Genomic DNA, 20,396 nt, shown 5'->3' with positions numbered 1-20,396 from the left:
AATGTATTTTATTCTATTTTTGAGTGCTCCTCATTCTATTGTATTGATACACTATTAGAAAACACTCCAAAGATATCTTTTTTTTTCTTCTTCTCCCAAATTATTCTCTTTTTTATTTTATTTTTTTATTATCCTGTAATTTTTCCATGTTTTCTCTACATTTTGAACTATTGAAATAAAGTATTAAAATAAAATTATTAAGATAGAATATTTTTAAGAAATATTATAAAATTTAAAAATATATATATATATATATATATATATATATATATATATATATATATATATATATATATATATATATATATATATATATATATATATATATATATATATATTAAAAAACCCAGGAAATAAAAAGATATAATATACTAGTGGGCTGTGCCCCCTGCCCGCTAACGCTCGCCAACCCCCAAAAATTGCTACGCAATCTTATATGGTTTGCTTCGCTCGCTACTAACTTAGGTACATTGCAAATGCACAAAAATTTAAGAATTCAAAACAATCATTCAAATCCATATCACAACTTTTTTTTAAAAAAAAATTACATCTTTTTAGTAAATACTTAATATTTTATATAATTATTTTAATAAAGTCATTAAAATAAATTTGAATTCAAATAAATGTCATGTAATTCGTTAAACCTATTAGAAATGTGCTATAGTATAAGATCTTAAGATAAAATTTCTAAAACTAATATCTCTTTAAAAAGGTTAAAATTTTGGCTATAATTAAGCCTATTAAAAATTGAAATAAGTGAATTGCAATGGAAAAACATTGAATTTCGGAAGAAATCTCATTTGGTGAGAATGCTCTCTCTTGTAAAAAAATACAAAATAAACTGACCTCAAATAAAACTCCAAGGACTTCGAATCAAATAATTAATGAAACTACTATCACGTTTAATATAAAAGAAAGATTTATTATCTAAACAATAAAATTACAGCATCGCAGTTCCAAAAAACAAATCTCACACTCTCTCAAAAAAACAATTTACATTCTAATTAGTCACCATAGCAACCACAAAACTCTTCTCGTTACCATCTATAAACTGATATATAATAAATAAATTATTTAACAAAAAATACGATGCGCATAAGCACATAATATTTTACACTCTGGTTATTTCAGTTTCCGTTTTTATAAGCGCTATATGTTGAGCCATCTAATATAGATTTAGCATGTGACATTTTTAGCGGCAATCATTGGCTGATTTTCTAGCGTTGCCATTCGGGGAGTTGTAATGAGGCTATTTCTTATCGCCGTGTAAGAGAAATATATATATAGATTGCTTTGGCTGTGTTGATACAATATTTGAAAGCACTACTTTTTGCGGATATAATCGTGTGAGCTGATGATGAGATTATACTTTTTCCTTTTTTTGTTTTCTGGCTTTTTAATATAAATTTTTTTTTTAAAAGTATTTTATTTTAATAATTTTCCACCCATAGCAGGATCCTTCTTATTGAACCAATATTCAATGAAGGACCGTTATTCACCCCATATTTTACAGCCTTATCGAATATTGTCAGATATTTGATTTTCATTATTCAGCCAATATTGATATTCCACTCTGTGGATGCTCATATCATATTGAGCCTATCTTGCTTTTAATTAATTATTTTCCATGCTTTCTCTATATTTTTAACTTATTTTATGCTTATGCTCAGTAAATAAAATTCTCTTATTGATTCATTGATGCTAGGTAACATTTTTATTGTGTGAATCATTTAAAATCTTAGAGAAGGAAACATAATATTGTCGACAAATTGCTTTCCGAGGCATCTGATTCACGAACCGACTCTTTCTAGAGAAAGCAGGACTATAAAAATGTCTTTTGTGGAGAATGTATTTCAACGCTGCATTGGCTGAGCCCGTAACAATAATTTTTATTTTTTTAATAGTGCCTCACGGGCCCTTAATGAGTCCATGCATACAAACCAGCAGACTTTCATTTTTATGTACAGTTTATTACCCAAATTATTCGACACACATTAAAATTCTATGTGAAATTTTAATTATCAGCTTTATTGTTTTTACTCGGAAGAAATCGATTTGCACTTGTTTACGTTAGTGTATCCATGGGTTAAATGCGGCGATATATTCATGATAATTCAACGATTGGATAAGTTAGACGATATATTATATAAATATACAATATTTATTATATCAAGTATTATATTATTGTAATAATGAGATCAGAGGATGAGACGCACTCTAGTGTCTCATCATTGTGAAATCTTAATTATCAGGTGATACTCTATACAGCTTCATTGTTTTTACGAGACTGTTTTGCACTTGTTTACATTCGTGAAATTAGACGTTAAACAATTCGGGGATTGGATAAATTGCACGATTTATTATCAAAAATAGAATATTTATTATACCAGGTATTACATTAGTGTATTACAATAATTAGACCTAATTATTAGACAGCACTGTAGTTTTTAAATAATGACATGATTGGCGCGAGTTTATAGGCAATACTTTTATAGTTAAACATACATGCCATGGGTTTTTTCATGTATTTCTTATTTGTATTTATTTTCACCGTTACAATGTTAACCCACTGATACAGGAGCGTAAACAAGTGCAAACAGTCCTGTAAAAACAATGAAGCTGTATAGAGTATCACCTGATAATAAAGATTTTGAATAGAATCTTAGAGTACGTCTAATAATGTGGCCAGGGACTGTAGATTTAAGCTGTAACCTCGCCTCCCCCTAGTAAAAAAAAAAGAAATTGTAAATGTTCTAACTTCATGTTCGATCCATAATGTGTCTCGCATTCTTTTCCAAGTACAGTCGACCCCCCTTAAAGGAATACCATCGGTTCCTCCAGCCAAATCTATGCAATTAAGCGAGTTGTTCGATTAAAATGGGCGTGAAATATTTTATCTTATATCCTGAATTTTTTCAAAGTTTTTGATGGTATTTAATGCATAGTATAGCATTTTGATTAAATAAACTCAGTTTTATGATCAGTAAACAATTATAATTAAAACTGTTTGCGTTAGTGTCATAAAATATAAATGTTATGTAAAGTTACATAAAAATAAATCAATGTTAGTGAAAAGTATAATGTAGGTGCTAAAATATTATTTGATCCCTTCCGAAAAAATCTATAATTTAAGATTTTTTTCTTTTTCTTTTTATAAGCGTTAAATTATTTATCAATTTATCAAAATTGGACATTCCGTTTTAATTTCTACTAAAATTTACATGATTTGTGCGTATTCCTTTCAGAATTTTTTTTTTTTTTTTGATCTTCGAAACTTGAGAAATTCCAAATGAATGCACTATTTTAGTTTAGGATTTTTTGAAATTTATTGTTTCTAAGATTCATTCCTCGCTCTCAACTTACAACCCATACAAAGTTGTTCACTGGATTAAGCAATTAATTCTATTTTAGAGAAAGACACATTAGTGTGTTAGGTTTTTGAAAACTTTTCTTATCAAAGCTAATATGCACCAAGACAAATCACTCTAGCTCTTTTTTACATTCTAAATGATGTGTGTGAAGTAAGTCGGAGGGGTCGTTTACTTCAATGCATGGCCGGCCAGGTGGCTGAGTGGTTAGCGTGCCTGACTGCGAAGCCAATGGTTGTGGGTTCGAATCCCGCTCTGGGCATGGATGTTTCTCTCTCTCTGTGTTGTCTTCTGCTGTGTGAATGTGGCCCACCCTATGAATAGGTATTTGTGGCAGTGTGGCTTGGGTAATGTTGCTCGCCTCCGTGACTTTGGTTCACAGGTGCCCACTGGGTAACGATAAATGAGCAACATCTTCTAAGGCGAAGAACGAAAGTTCAGTGCCTACCGTTATTTTTTAAAAAAAAAGAAAAGAAACTTCAATGCATGAAACTGGCAGCAAGATTTGTTCAACCTGCTAATAAATCAGAAGATTTAAAAGTGAAATTCCATTTTAGCTGTTGAAACACATCTTTAACAAATTTTAATTTCAGTACCACTTTATGCAATTGGGCGGGGGACAAAAAGGGGAACATTAGTTTCATATAAAATGATTTGGTTCCATAAAATTTTATTCGTATTCGATTAAGTGAGAAACAACTCTTTTTTTTTGTTTGTTTTATAGATGTGGAAGGTGGTCGTCAACGTGATTCTTGGGGTGGACAGAGAAGAGGAATCGCCAGCATGGAATCTCTCCCCATATCTTCTTCAAAGTAAGACAATTTTTTGCCTCATGTATTAGACTCACTATGTAAAATTATATTTATCAGGTGATTTATTGTTTGCATCCTGTATCTATGGGTTAACATTGTCATGCAATACGCTAAAAATAAATACAAATAGGAAGTATATTAAAAATCTCATGAATAAAACCCCATTACATGTATGTTTAACTATAAAAGTAATGCATATAAATTCCTGCAATTCATGTCATTATTAAAAAACTGTCTAATCATTGAAAACTAGTGAGTCTAATCATTGGATCTAATTATTATAATATACTGATGTAATACCTGATATAATAAATATACTATATTTATATAAAAAATATACTATATTTATGTAAAAAATATACTATATTTATGTAATAAATATACTATATTTATATAATAAATATACTTTATTTATAGAATAAATATACTATATTTATATAATATATCGTCTCATTTATCGAATCGTCGAATTTATATTATATATCGTTGAATTTAACCAGGGTTTGAAGAAATCCAGGGATATTTGAAAAAACGTAACCCGCCCGGGTTTTATTGAAAAAACACGGGGGAAATTGGTTTTTTTTCATTTAGTGCTCAAAAACTTTAAAATTTTACTGTGAAAATATTTTTATTTATTAAATAGTGCTGTATAAGCTTAAAAATAGAAATAAATCCAATAAAGTTTATATAAAATATTTATAATAAAATTAAAATAAGTTTAAATAATGCACTATCACTAATACATGTTTGAATCTTAATTATTAAATACATAACGTTTCACTATTTTTAACTGAAGCACTATAATATATAAATGCAACAGTAATATATAAGGAACAAGTTTATCAATCTTTTTGTTTTCCCACACATCTATTTACTATATTTATTAAACACACACGCACACACACTATAAAAGTTTTAGCTTATTTTTTTAGAACCAGAAAATGAAACTTTAAATTTGTTAATTTTTGATTAATGTATCACTTAATAGAAAATTTTTTTTCGTTTGTTTTCAATTTTTTTAAACATGATTTAAAAGAATCAAAATAAATTATATTCAAATAAAAATTTAAAAATAATGTTTAAAAAATCTTAAAAGTAATATTTAACTGTTTTTTAATGGTGATAAACTTTTTCCAAATAGTTAAAAATTGTCAGCAGATGAGTTAACTTAAAAAAAGCTAATTTTTTAAATTTATTATTATTATCATACAGCAGATTCAAAGTGTCTACATTTCTTTCTTGGATGGTGATACACTTTTACGAGTTTTGTAGCTTTATCTATTTCTAATCTATTTCGTAGTTTACTCCGCACCAAACCGAAAGTTGAAAAGTGTCTTTCGTTTGAGATTGAGGATGCTGAGTGTAAAGAAAAAAGAATTGGCAGAAATTTTGTAAAAGCTTGGAATTTTTTTCTGTTTTTTCCTCTATTTTTTGATGAAAACTGTTGAATAACAGTGTCAAGCATCATTGATTTTGGAAAGTATTCAGGATCGGAAATTTTGAATGTCATGACACCTGGATGATGCTTAGATAGACTGCTCATCATTTAAAAATTGTCCCCTTGTTTCGGGATGCTAATAAATGAGGTACCTGAACAGCCAGATGGAATCTTTTTATGGGGTTCTAATTCATATTTCAGCAGCTTCTGAAGTTTTCTGATTGAAGCTTCAGAAACAATTGATATCTCCTTTTCCAAATTGGTAAAAGCCTAACATTATTTAATATTTTTGATTATTAGATTCATTTTGTAGTTCAAGAACAATCTCTTGATATTTATGGTAATTTTTGGCAAAAGTTTTTACGCGGTCACAATATGAACTAGTACAGTGGCGTACGCAAGGGAGGGGTTTAGGGGTTTAAACACCCCCCTTGAGCTCAGACAAAATGGCAAAAATAAAAATTTTAGTAGAAATTATGCGAGCTATTATTTTTTAAGACTATATATTTTTATTAACCTTATGCCTACTTTTTTTTCTCACGGTATTTTTCAGAATACTGAAAAAACATTTACTATAATAGGGTTGTACTTTTGAAACCAAATTGACGTGATACTGTTATGGACTAGTTCCTTTCTGTCCTGCCAGTATAGTTTTCGAGACTGGCTGTCATTCGCGAGGTCTTTACGCGATGATTCTGGAATCCTAGTCGTTCTGTCGTCTTTGAGACAATTCGAGAATTTTGGAGACGCGATGAAAAATTATATAAAAGGGGGAACGGAGTACAGTGGAGTTAGTCAGACTAAAAGTTATCTCTGCCGCTTGTTTTTCGTAGCTTGTCGCTAAATCTGTTTTGTGTTAACAAAAAAGTTCATTCAATCGCCGAACCCGTCGTCGCCAGTATTTCGACTAGTGAAGAAATCAGTAACAATACCAGAGATACTGTGCTCGTTGAAGTTATTCATTCCAGCTCAAAACTTTGAGATCGTAGCATAGCGGATATTTCTGTGCCAATATATACATATATTTGCTGTTCTTGGATCTTAAGGATTTAACAATTTTTAATTATTTTGAGAAAAAATAACGATCTGAAATTAGTGAGGCGATAGCATCTAGTGACAATGTAAGTTTTTCTGTTGTACAGAAATGTGATACTCCCATTGAAGAAAACGTTTCTAGCGTAACAAAATCTGATGAATGTGAAAGTGGCCCTCAAAGTGTTACTTTCCACCCATATGACATTAAACTTTTTTGAGAAAATATTACATTATGTTCTTAAACTTAAAAAATCAAATCAAAATTTAACTAAACAATGTTGTCTAAATAAAAAGTCAAAATTGTCTAGCTGTCTAAATTAGGGAAATAATAGTGCTTTATAACAGATTCAAATTTCTTTTAGTAGTTTCAGAAAATTATGAACACTGCCTACGCCACTGAACTAGTATCATTTGGTGCATCAAGCAGTTTCATTACCCATCCAAGTGCTTGATGCACATTTCTAAAATATTTTTTAACTTCCACGATGAGTCCAATGATAGTATTAGGAGATACTTCTTTTTCTACCAAATTTAAAAAAAAACAGTTTGTGAAAAAACCCACCAAGTGGGTTTTTTTAAAAGTGGGCCCACTTGGCGAACTCTGAATTTAACCCATTGATAGAGTAACGTAAACAATTGCAAACAGTCACATAAAAACAATAAAGCTGTAGAGTATCACGTGATAATTAAGATTTTACATAGAATCTTTAGAGTGTGTCTAATAGTATAGCCGAGGGACTGTAGAAGAAAATATCGATTAAAAAAGATTTCTTCCACATGATCAAAGATTCAAATAATGTGCATTTTATTATTATTATTATAAATATCGTTTTAGTATGTATATTTTATACTCGTAAAATTTTTCTTTCTTTTTAAAAAGTTGCCTTTTGAATTGCTTTACATGAAAAAACTTTAAAGGTGTCGTCAAAATGGATGCTCTCCTGAAGAAACTTCTTTAAGTTGTGATTTTTTTTTAAAGTTTGACCTGAACTGAAAATTAGTTTTCCCTATTCTAAAAAGAATCAAGTTGAATTCATCATTAAAAAAAAAAAAGCTAAAAGAACGGACCCTACAGGATAAATTGATAAAATGTTATCTTTCATTTGTTATATTTTGTTAAATGTTGAAAATGAATTTTTACTAAATGCAGTCGGACCTCTATTTAACGAAATCTCTTAATCCCGATAAAAAATTCCTTTCCAGATAGCAAGATAAGGTTTATTTTCACTCAACAAAAACCTTTTAATGTATACCTAAAAAGGTTTCTCGTGGTTTCTAAAAAGAAAATCTCGTGGTACCCTCTAAGCTGTACCCTCATTAGTTCTTCTAAAGCAGGGGTGTCAAACTCAAAAGCAGACTTGGGCCAAATAAACAATGCTTAATTTTAGGTGGGCCTCAAAAAAAAAAAAAAGTTTAGAAAAAAATCAGTGTTTACAGAAACAAATATTTTTATTTTGAATAGTACATTGTAATAAGCATATATAAAGTAAAATTATTGTTTGACATCTCTTCTCTGCTACTATCTTTCCTATTTCGGGAGAAATTTTATGGGCCGAGAGTACTTTCAAAATTGACCCAACGAGAGCTATTAATATGGTTTCGGACAGGAGAGTTATTTTCATTCATAACAGAAAAAAAATTGCTCGCAATGAAAAGTACTTCCAAGCATGCAAATAATTTCATACGCGAATTTTCGAGTATTTTCAATTCTTGCCGGTAAACATTTGTAAAATTCAGGCACACCCACTTCAATGAATTTTGTTTTCAAATTTGAGTCGCACTGAATCTCAATCACTTCCATTTGCATATTACTGGGTACTGAGTCTATATTTATTGAGAAAATCGAAGAAGACAAACAAAAATTGTCTTCCAAAGAATTAAAATCTTTAAACCTTGTTTCAAATTCTGTTCTAAGATTTGAATTTTTTTCTGCGTATTTTTGATAAGATGCAGTATCCCTGAAATGGCAGGTGCCGCAAGCCAATTAGAATTTTACATTTTCACGCATACAATTTAAAATGATCCGTATAGTTTATAACTAAAATATATTATAATTTTATATGTTAGTTTCCTTTCTAATTCACATTTCTATTTAATTCGTACTTTGCGTTGGATATATTGAGTGGGCCGCAAAAATATTCATCTCGGGCCGCGAATTTGACACCCCTGTTCTAAAGGAATATCATCCTTTCCAAATTCTCCTAGCTGATCCAGCTTTAGTAACGATCTGTAACATTATACTTTAGAAAGTTTTATGCTTTATCTTCAGTTGATTTTTGGCATGGATTCTTGTATGAAATGCAAACAAAAGTGCTTTAAAAAGTTAAATGGTTGCGAAAATCAAATCAAGGTCCATTAAAATGCGCTAACAAGTTGGAAATAGGATCTCAAAGAAGTTAAAAAGAAAATTCACTTCTCTAAGTTATTGTAGGAAGAAATTTCCGAAATGTTCTTGGTTCCTTGAGAAAAAAAAAATCGCAAAATGGAAAAATTCGAAAAATGAAAGAAGTACGTTTATTCCAAGATGTATTCGTTTTTGTACTTTGTACTTTGAAGTACTTTGTATACTAAGTACAAATTGAAGTACTTTGTATACTAAAGTACTTTGAAATACTAAGTAGAAATTATGAGATACAAAAGTTTTTATAAAATTGTGTGTTTTCAGGGAGCAAGAGACCAATTCTTCACTGACCAGACCTCCCGCCCATCAAACTGTCCGAAGCAGACTCTCACAAGCTTTCAGTCGATGGACTGGTGACGCACCTCAAACTCTCCAGGTTTGACCTTAAGTTACTTAACCATATTTGTCCACTTTTAAACTATTATTATTTTGGTATTGATTCTCATAAGGAATTTTTTGTGACCAGAAAGGCGTCAGCATGCCTAGGCGTCCCAACGCCTAGGCATGCTGAGTATCAAAAAATCAATCTGATCTTGGGGAATATTACACCACGCATCAAGCAATGCCCTCCGAAAGTTCGGTAGACAGGTGGGAGGGGGTTGACGGGCTGCAATTCGTCGGCCAAGCATATCCCACACATGCTCTATTGGATTCAAGTCCGGTGAGTATGCTGGCCAATCCATACGGGTGATATCCTCCGATTGAAGGCATTCGTCTACACGGTGAGGACCGGCGTTGTCGCCCATAAACAGAAATTCAGCACCCATGGCGCCCCGAAACAAACGTACATGTTGTTCCAGTATGACATCCCTATAGATGTGGCCTGTCATCGTTACACTCTGAACATGCAGGTCAGTTCTGGAACCAAGAATAATTCCTCCCCAAACAAGCCATCTTGCACCACCGTAACGGTGTCGTTCAATGGTGTTGTCTTGGTGGTAACGGGTATCTGGCGCCCTCCATATGAAAGTCTGGCGAGAATCAGACTGCAAACTAAACCTGGTCTCGTCGGAAAACATCACACAAGACCACTGTTGCGGTGTCCACAATGCATGCTCCAGGCTAATCGCAGGCGACAGTGTGTTGCGGTTACACATCTGACAGGCCTACTACCATATAGACCAATGTGCCATAAGCGTCTGTACACGGTCTGCCTTGAAACTGTCGAGACAGGTCTGATGCTGTGCTCCGTCTGTTTCTTTTGGCAGTAACTGCCAAATACCGGTCTTCATTCGGCGTTGTAACTCGGGTGCGACCTGTGCTGTAACGTCTACTCACATTACCATCATCTTGGAATCGTTGCCAAAGCCTGGAGATGACACTCTGGGTGATTCCAAGTTCCTCGGATACTTCCAGCTGGGTACGTCCACATTCCAGTCGTCCGATGATTCTGCCACGTAAAAAATCATCCAAGTGCTTCCTTTGTGCCATAACTATACGGTTATTGCACTGAAAGGCTTTTAAAGCACTTGTGAACAATTTTACTTCTTTGCCACCATTCCGTATATACCCCTCTCTTACACTCTCGTCATTGTGACGTACTACCAGCGTCATCTAGTTTTAGAGTTTGATTTCCGTGTGATTCTGAATTATCCTTAATTGATGGACATGAGTGTATAACGGTTTGCGATATTCGAATCAGCTATTTTTGTCATCACTTTTAATGTGTTTTATTTGTGCTGATTTCATCGTCAATCTATGTTATTTCTCCATTTTTTTTTTTAATGTTGATGTTTTTAATACTATAATATTATTAAAAAAGACAAAATTCGAATGTGGGTTTTTACACTGTTTATGAACTTAGTTCCCAATTTTTTGTAGCTTAAAAAAAAAAAAAAAAAAAAGAGCTTAAAGTAAAATATCTTGTAATTTACTAGATATAAATGTTCTAAAGTTAAAAATAGACAAAACTGAATCCCAACTGAAACTGAATATTAAATCTTATTTTCAGCCTTTGTTTTATTTTAAATCATTTTTAGATCCCATACAATTTATTTTGCTAAAAAAATTTATTTGCATTAACAGTTGTTAAATAAAATATTTATCTATTTTTTTACATTCATTCAAGAACATTACAGCTAATTTATTATAATATAGACTTTTGTGTTACGTGATGTGATAGAATAAACCTATCTTTTTCCTCATCTTCATTTTTGAATTTTATTTTGTTTGAAAGAAAATATTTTTGTTTTGAAAAGCACTTGGTTTTCATCAGTTTTAAAGAATTTAATTTCACTCAAATATATAACTAAGTTGACTGAAAAGAAGAACTGTTAAAAAACTCTGACCTTATCATAATAGCAGACTATTTTTTGATGAAAGGGATATATTTTTATTATGAGAAGTACCATTTAGGTAATCTTTAGTCTTGAATGTAAAGTATTTAATTTTATGTAATTATATTATTAAGTTGACTGATAAAAAAGAATTCATTAAAAGAATTAAGAAAAAAAAAGAATTATTATTATTTAAAAGAATTAAATTCCAAGCAATTATAGTTGACTTATAAAACATGTCTGAATACTGGACACATGTCTAAATCAACATGTTTTAATACTTGGGTACGTAATCCTTAACGAGGGTGTGCACTTATGAATTACAATAAAAAACATTTTTCTTTTATATAAGATTTTTTTTAATTCGCTTTCCAAATAAAAATAACCCTTAACCAGGGGTCTGTTTAGAAGAAATTTGGGTCCGTTAACGGACCCTTCACAAAATATCTTTTCATAAAAACGGACCCTTCACGAAATATTTTAACTTAAAAACGGACCCTTCACAAAATGATTTTTCTTTTAATCGGACCCTTCACAAATTTGTTTATCTTCATTATTATTTTGTTAATCGAATAAACCCTTTCCAGGGCAGAAAACAAGAAAGATGGATGTAAACGAATTAAGTTTTGTCTTCGGCAGACGATTCTTCCATTATTCGTCCGAAATGAATATTCTGCGTTCAGCAGTATAGGCTAAATACCAAATATTTGTATGTTGCATCTCTAATTTAGAGGGAGCAATTGTTAATTTTTTAAAATTTAATTTTTTTAATTGCAATTTTACAGTGTTGAGCATAATCTTGTATGTCTATACTATTTAAAAATTCCTTGAAAAAAATTTTTTTTTTTTTTGCAATAACGGACCCTATTTGCACAAATTCATAAAAGCGGACCCTGGTTGAAAGAATGTGAGTAATTTTTTCACAATTTCACTAAAAACGGACCTTTCACAAAATGTCTGGACAGACCTCTGCCTTAACTAAACTTTGAATATAATTATTGTAAGATAGTGAGCTATTTTCTCGTATTATTAACATAAATTTATATTTCAATGTGTACAATGTTCCATTTTATTACGTTTTCTAAATTCTGCCTTTCCATCGCAATTATTAATTAATATTAAAACAATTTAAATATGTAATTTGATATAAATTCGAATTAAATTAGTCATTATAAATGCTAGAATCATAGTGTTTCATTATTATAACAATGTGTTATAGCACCGAAGTTTATGTAAGCGACAGAGCAACGGTTTTCAGGCACTCACAGTGTATCCAATTGTTTTCTAGTGTGAGTGGGTGAAACGGTCACTGAACGATTGACCTTGCCATCCTTCCGCGCGAATCACATGGATGGGTATCTTTAATCGCCCATATTTCCGGGTTAATAGTGTATTATTATTTGGCTCAACATACCACCACATGTAGCTATAGAATAATAAATAAAAAAAAATGGCCAAAAAGAACATACGGTTTGAGAAGTAAAAAAATTAGAATAAAAATCGTTTTTCAACGACGTTCGAAATGATGATTTTGGAAATAAACGTTGTCTCTAACTAATATTGTATGCGCGGTCAACAAGAGTCACGAACAAGTCATCAAGGACTGTCAATCTAAATCAGTGTTTCTTAACCTTTTTGATACAATGGACCCCTTTTAAAAATTTTTAAGAAGTCACGGACCACCCCTCCGAGAAAAAAAATTGCAAAAAACATCAATTTTCAGTATTTAATTTATTTTAGCATTTAATTTTATTATTTCAATAGTATACAAAATATTTAAAATTAACATTTTTAGTCTGAAGGTTGTTGCTGCTTTTCCTTAATTAATAAATTGAATAGAGGGATGGTTTTCGATAAAGCAACGAGCATAACATGTTTAACATTCAATAACGATGTTATGTTTTTATTGTCACAACTGTGGAAAGTCCGGCTTCGTTAAGATACACTGTAGCTAACGGAATTATAGCTGAAATAGCTCGCTTTACAAGCAATGGGTAGGCTTCTTTCACAGAAGACCAGAACTCTCCGAGTGTTTTTGAATCGAAATCCATTTTTAGCAAGGACTTTGTTCTAAGATCAATAAGCTCATCTTTGGCAAGGTTCATATCATCGATACAGTCAATATCACAAAGAAAAGGATGACGAATCTACAACTCATCTTTTATTTTTATCTCATCTAAATTAAAATATTTTTTCAATGAAACTTGAAGTACTTCCAGGTGTTCACAGATTTCATTTTTTAAGTTATTCAGTAACAAATTATCTTGCCAAGATCCATTTTCAGAAAGCACTTCGTCCAACATTTAAAAGTTTGCATATATCTCATTTTGAATTCTATTTTTTTCAAAGTGGCATCTTCAATTAGAATGCTTGTAATTTCTCAGTTGCATCCATAATGGTGATATCGGGTCCTTGAATTAAAAGACTCATATTGTTCATGTGGTTAAAATTATCTGCCAGGTAAGCCAATCTATAGGTAAAATCTTTTTTGTTTAAATATTCGAAGAATGAGTTATCTTTTTCTTCTAGAACAAGTGATAATTCGATCTTCAACATGAAAAATTATTTCAAGACCTGTCCTCGTAACAGCCAGCGCAATTCCGTGTAGTACAGAAGTACCTCATGTTCTGCGTCCATTTCTTGACACAGCGTTTTAAAGAGACGATGACTAAGAGCTCTATGTCTAATAAAATGTACAGTTTTAATAACTTTTGATAATGCTTCTTTTAAGCTGGTTGGAAGAGTTTTTGTAACCAGTGCATGTTTATGTAAAAAAACAATGAGTAACAAGAACATTAGGAGACTTTTTCTTTACCAACAGGGCAAAACCAGATTTATTGCCAAGCATCACAGGTGCTCCATCTGTACGAAGTGAATGAAGTTTTTCTTTCCAGCCGAAGTCTTGTTTGGTAAAGAAAACATTTAACATTGCTACAACATCAACTGCCTTTGTAGTTTGCAAAAGAGACTCACAAAATAAAAATTCTTCTTTGATAGTATCAAGAGACACGTAACGAACAAAAACAAGAAGTTGACTATAATTCGAGATATCTGTAGTTTCATCCAGTTGCATACTAAAGGGAAGTGGCGATACTTTCAATTAATCGATGATCTTTTTAAAGATATTGCAAGAAATTTCAACTATTCTTGAATGTGTCACATCATTTAAAAATGGAATTGCCTCAAGTTTTTTTCTCTGTTCCAATCTACAAACTAATTCAACCATCTCCAGCGCACATGGCTTAATTAACGTCTCTCCAATAGTATGCGGTTTCTTGCTTTTAGCAATATGATATGCAATTTTGAGAGATGCCTCAACCAGAGGTTTTTGTGGAATACCAAATCCAAGTTTGTCTAATGTTCCAGATTTCAAAAACTGGGCTTTCTTCTTAGAAAAAAAATTCTAGATCTAGTAACCTGAACAAGGTGTCAAATGTGTATAGCTTGATAGGGGATAATAAAAATAGTACAGCGGACGTCATCAGGGGGTTGCCCCTGATGGTGCAAACTGAAAGCCGGTTAGTGGAGGATGTTAAAAATATGACAGGGATATTAGAGGGCTGTGTGCAGTACGTACTGAATTTGGGGTATCTCGATCACCTAGTTTCAAATATGTATGTATTTTCACCTTTTAGAAAGAAAAAAAGATCAATGTTATTTAAATATTATTGATCCAAACGTTTTAAAAATTAGGAGCAGTCGCTGGACCCCCAAAATATGACCCATGGACCCCTAAGGGGTCCATGAACCACAGGTTAAGAAACCCTGATCTAAATATAGCAACCATGTCATCAACAACACTATAACTGAAACAAATTCTCGCTTCAAACTTATGAAAGTCCCTGTCCATATCATTAGATGCACTAAAAGATTCTATGCAAAATCTTAATTACTCAGGTGATACTCTATACAGCTGCATTGTTTTTATGTGACTGAAAACGGTTTCCATTTGTTTCCATTGCCTAAGGACGGGAATACCTTAAGCGTTACACACAAATGGAAAAATGAAAGAATTCCGTTCGCAAACGCAAGCATGAAGCCCGTCCTTCAATAAAGTATCTAAGTGGTTAAGAGAATTGAACCCTACCGAAGTGCGACGGGTGAGTTTCCGAACCCCTTTCGTGCAAAGACGAGAACTGGGTGTTGATCACCAGTTAGGGATAAAAAGGATCCATTGTCAACGTACCCAATAACTTGCACAAGACCTTTCTTCCACGCACTATAAATGATTCATTCACTATTCATTTCAAATTGAAAAAAAAAAGCCTATCTTTCAAATCATATTTCATGTATGAACTTGCGAATCCGAAGCGTATGCAGCTTACAATCTCCGTCAAGCACCACTCCGAAAATGTTAATATTGATCTCGATTGGCTGTTCAAAGTCTATTCAGCCATCAAAAGAAGAATGTACTACACAGAATGTGTCTTAGCTGCATTTAAATATGTCTGCTAAATTGTGTACCGGTTAAAGACGTCCAAGATGAAAACACAATAAAGTTTCTTTTCCAAAAATTAGACAACAATCATTTTGCCAATGGATAACCTGTGATCATATATATATATATATATATATAAATTTTTTTTTCGTGGATATTGTGAACCAAAAAAGTAAGGAAGTTGGATGTAATGAACTTTTTTCTGTCTTCGACTGATTTTTTTCTTTATTTTTTTGGTAATAATTTTGAAATTTCTAATTCAAAATAAATACCTATACCGATTTTTAAAACCATATATAGAGGGGAATGTAGAAATATGCATTTTTTCTTCTTAGCCTCTTTTATCTCACTTTCCCATCCCTAAACAAACCAAGCAGATGTTTCCAACCCAGGCAGATGATGCACCTGTAAGGTGTCAGTGGGATCAATATGCATTTTCTGTCCGAGGGAATGAGTCATTATTGGTCAAAGGGTTGGGCACTAATATGTGTTGATAAGGCCCTCATTTCAACTCCTTTTTGCTCTCAGTTCAGTTAAAAAAAGACTGCAAACAAGTGTCTCAAATTTAACTATTGCCGACGTAACACGATCTTCATTGATGATAAATTGGGCATAATCAGAAAAATTGAAAATGGATGCAATCCTGCTGATATTTACAGAGAATATGAACTATCCAAATCTGCAGTTTGTAACATATGGAAAAATAGGCAGTTAATAATTTCTGCTCAGGAAAAAAATTTATTTGCCAGAAAAAAGTTGAGAAAAGCAGATCACAAGGATGTTGAAGAAGCTTTACTGAAGTGGTCCAGTATTAGAAGAAGCCACAATCTTCCAGTATCTAAACAAATGTCGACGAATTTGCTATGCGATTTTATGAGACAACTTTTAAGTGCTAAAATGGCAGGTACGACAGGTTTAAAAAGCGGAATAACAGAAATTCAGGAAAAATTATCTGAGAATCTGGAAGTGTTTCCATATCTGATGTTGAGGATTGCTCATCAACTACAGCATTTCACTTTATTTATTATTTACCTTTCATATTTGACACGTTAATAGCAAAATATTTTAAAAATCTTTTAAAATTTTCTGTATGGAACTATCTCATCCATCATTTTTAGCTATCTTGCATTCGTAAAATTCCGTCGATACGATTTTCCGAATGCGGGCCCTCATTATTATATTTTGTTTCAAGAATATTAGAAAATTGAAGATTATTTTCAGTTTTGCTATTTAAATCTTTATTTTTAGGCTCATTTTTTTATTTTCTTTATCTTTTAGAGTTTAATTTGTTTATTCTTTTATCCAAAATGTTATTTTATTTAAAATTTTAGCAAATATTTTCATGAACTTTTTGTTTGTTATTAGATTTTGATGTTTTCATTTCGCTACTTTATTTTTACCTTCTTTATTATTTATTTACAACTTTAAATTTGGTTAAGTTTCAAACTACCTTTTGTTTGTTTTGCGTTTATAAAATTTTCTCTATCTTTCTGAGCAATTAATTTTTAAAAATTTTTAGTTGGGATTATATTTACAGTACTACTCGATGTTTAAAAAAATAGTTTTATCAGTCACTATCGGGAATTTGTAATTTTTAATTTGAACCTATCCCCGTGGCGGACGGCGACATTGTAGCAGAACGTTACAGAGTTCTTGAAAAAAAAAAGATTATTTATTTATTTATTTATTTATTTTTTTGAAAAGTAAAAAAAAATAATTACTTTTCTTTTCTACAGAAATTTACACTTAATATTTGAATCATCCATTTAGACCTCAATTTACGCCGATAGTATTGTAATAATGTAATGTATTGTTTCGATTGTATTTTCAGCAGCTATTGATATTGGTTTTTACGTGAATTTTAAATATCGCGATATATTTCAAACAATACGAAAAATTCTAATCGTGTGTTTGAGTATTTACTTTTTAAGGTAATGATTCTATCGAATTTTTGGCAGTTATTGCTATTTATTTTTCTGTAGTTTTTAAATCCATTGTTTTTTATACGATATATTATTTATTACAACAGCCTAATCTCGAAACGAAACACGTATTTCCCTAGTACGATTCACGTGATTTCGTCGTCAATTTATTTTTCGGCAGTTACTACTACGGATTTCATGATTTTTAGTTATATTTTTATTGTGTTAATTGCTTATAAAATGCGAAGGAAATAATATGTACACCCCCCCCCCTCCAACAAAATGCGAATATGATCCTTTATATTAGAATTAAAAATTATTACATGTTCAAATCAGAAAACACAGCTCTCTTTTTTGAGCACAGAGCCTTTGTTATGATTAAAAGTATCTAGCAGAAAGATATTAGAGAGTTTTGTCGCAGATAAAATTGTGCAACAGGGGAACGGGTACTAATAATTGTCAATTTTAAGTTTCTTGTTTTTCTAAATTTGGTTTGTTTATACAATTTTTGCCCCAATCATTCCTAGATCATCAGAATATTTAGGCAAAATAACTTGTTTATTTAAGTTAAATCTGGTTTTAAGTTAAAATTTGGTTTGTTTATACAATTTTTGCCCCAATCATTCCTAGATCATCAGAATATTTAGGCAAAATATCTTGTTTATTTAAGTTAAATCTAGGCATATTTTGAAAATCTTTAACTGCTTCCCTGATTATCGGTAGTTGACTCGGGCATTTATTGCAAATATTTATTATCCCTCGGGCATGGCTGAATTTGTCTTTGTTTTACTCGGTCGGAAGCAAATAATAATCTACTGTGATGGTTGCCAAGTTTTGTTTGCTGTTGGATTGTATGACTGCACACGTGCTTTGTGCGATGCGATAATTGTTGAATTTACGTAGGAAAAAAAAATCACTTCACTAGTGTTTGGAAAGTATCAATTAGTGTTGTTCCTTGTTTTATAAACTAAGATACGAAGACTAATATTTAAATTTTTCCATTTGTCCGAGATAGCTCGGTATACTAACTGATGGTAAACTAAATGTTTTTTACGCCTAAGAAAAATTGAAATTTCAACTTATAACGTGTGCATTCTTCCTTGTATTTATAAAATGAAATATATATTTAATATTTCTGCGAATTGCATCATGTAATATTGGGAGGAATTTCATCATCTGCTTCTTCATTGAACGGTGCCGGCGAGTCCATACGGTCCCGAATTTATAATTAACTCACTTTTCCATAGAACAATCTAATTTCGCAATCACCCTTCAACTGGGCAGCTCTCACCAGTCATGATATCACACTTATTTCCTTTTTTCTATTAAATGTTAAGTTCGATTATTAAATTATTGTTTCCTCTTATGCTCCACAAACTTCTTCATATATGTTGATTTCTTGTATTTTTTTTCTTCTAAAAAATTGGTAAGGGAGTTAAAGCCAAAAGGAGGTAAAAATAGTGTTATTGAATTTTTTTTTATTTTCTTAAGAAGAATTACAATTTAAACAATAGATAATAAATAATTTCCAAGCTGAACTCCGAATGAATTTTTAAAATTTTTTTAGAATCTCTAGTTTGTTTTTGACTCAAACATTTATGCGTTTTTCCTTCTGCTTTTTCTTGATTTTGAAAACAAATGCAGTCAAATCCGCTAACCTTCAAGGGACCAAAATCACTCTATGACCACATTTTCATTGAGACAAAGCGGGACAAATGGGATGAAATGAGAATTACAATTTAATTATATATATTTTATTGTATATATTCATATACTTGTACAAAAATGTATTTATTATTAATTATTGGTAACTATAAAAATATTTGTAAAAAATAATAATTTGAACATCATGAATTTTAATCAAATTAAATTTTTTATTTAGAAAAAAATATTATTTTCTTTCACGGTCATATTTTTGATCCGAGTGAATACTTTGCAATAGATTCGGATCATTTATCAAAATGTCGTGCAATATTTCACATGAATTCATGTACGTATCGTACATTCATGTACATTCATAAAATATAATTGTGTAAAATATAATATAATTTCAATGGTCAAATTATATTTTACACTTAATATAGATTTTAAAGTTTTTTAATGTTCAACTGTGTTTTTTCAGTTGTCCATATTTTATCGATACTAGAAAAGACACGTTCTGCTGCTGCATTTGTTCCTGGAAGGGAGAGCGCGAATTCTACAATTTTCAAAATATTTTGATAATGAATATTATTCTGTTTAAAATGAAGGAATAACTCCGTCCATTTTTTGTCTATTTCCACATTTCCAGACAACCAACATTTAATTTTTTCATCTGTAACATATCTTTTTACCAATGACATCTCATCAAAAAGATCATTTTCGCAAATATTATTTTTCGGAAAATGGTTACTAATATATTCAAAAATGTTTTCCACATATTCCCATAAAGTCTCCTTTTCTAATGCAGGGCTGATTGTGCTCCGGAAAAAATCCGGATTTCCGGAATTTTCGCTAACAGTGATCCGGAAGTTTCCGGAGATCGAAGGTCCAGATGTTTCAAAAAATCATTGATCACAGAAGTTTCCGGAAATCAAATTTTCAAAGGTGGAACTTAAAAACACAGTTTATTTTATTTGTTTGTAAGGGAGAGCCAGAGAGATACTTATATTCATGATTAATATTCATTTTTTATCAGTAAATAGTTGTTATAATCATAAACTCAAG

General features: G+C 31.2%; 1 protein-coding gene across 3 annotated transcripts in view; it reads left to right on the top strand.

Annotated features, from left to right (window-relative positions):
- The window catches only part of LOC107447528 (tight junction protein 1), a 137,204-nt gene that overhangs the window by 7,758 nt on the left and 109,050 nt on the right, over nt 1-20,396 (top strand). For all 3 annotated transcript variants that reach the window (XM_087166516.1, XM_087166515.1, XM_087166519.1), the window contains exons 2-3: nt 4,093-4,180; nt 9,319-9,430. In XM_087166516.1, coding sequence (XP_087022642.1) covers nt 4,093-4,180; nt 9,319-9,430 — 200 coding nt within the window. The remainder of the gene's footprint in view (nt 1-4,092; nt 4,181-9,318; nt 9,431-20,396) is intronic.

The sequence above is a fragment of the Parasteatoda tepidariorum genome, chromosome 6 (assembly GCF_982258835.1).
Source record: "Parasteatoda tepidariorum strain Cologne lab strain chromosome 6, Ptep-v5.0, whole genome shotgun sequence".
Lineage (NCBI taxonomy): Eukaryota > Metazoa > Arthropoda > Arachnida > Araneae > Theridiidae > Parasteatoda > Parasteatoda tepidariorum.
This window is presented reverse-complemented; position numbering and strand designations above follow the sequence as displayed.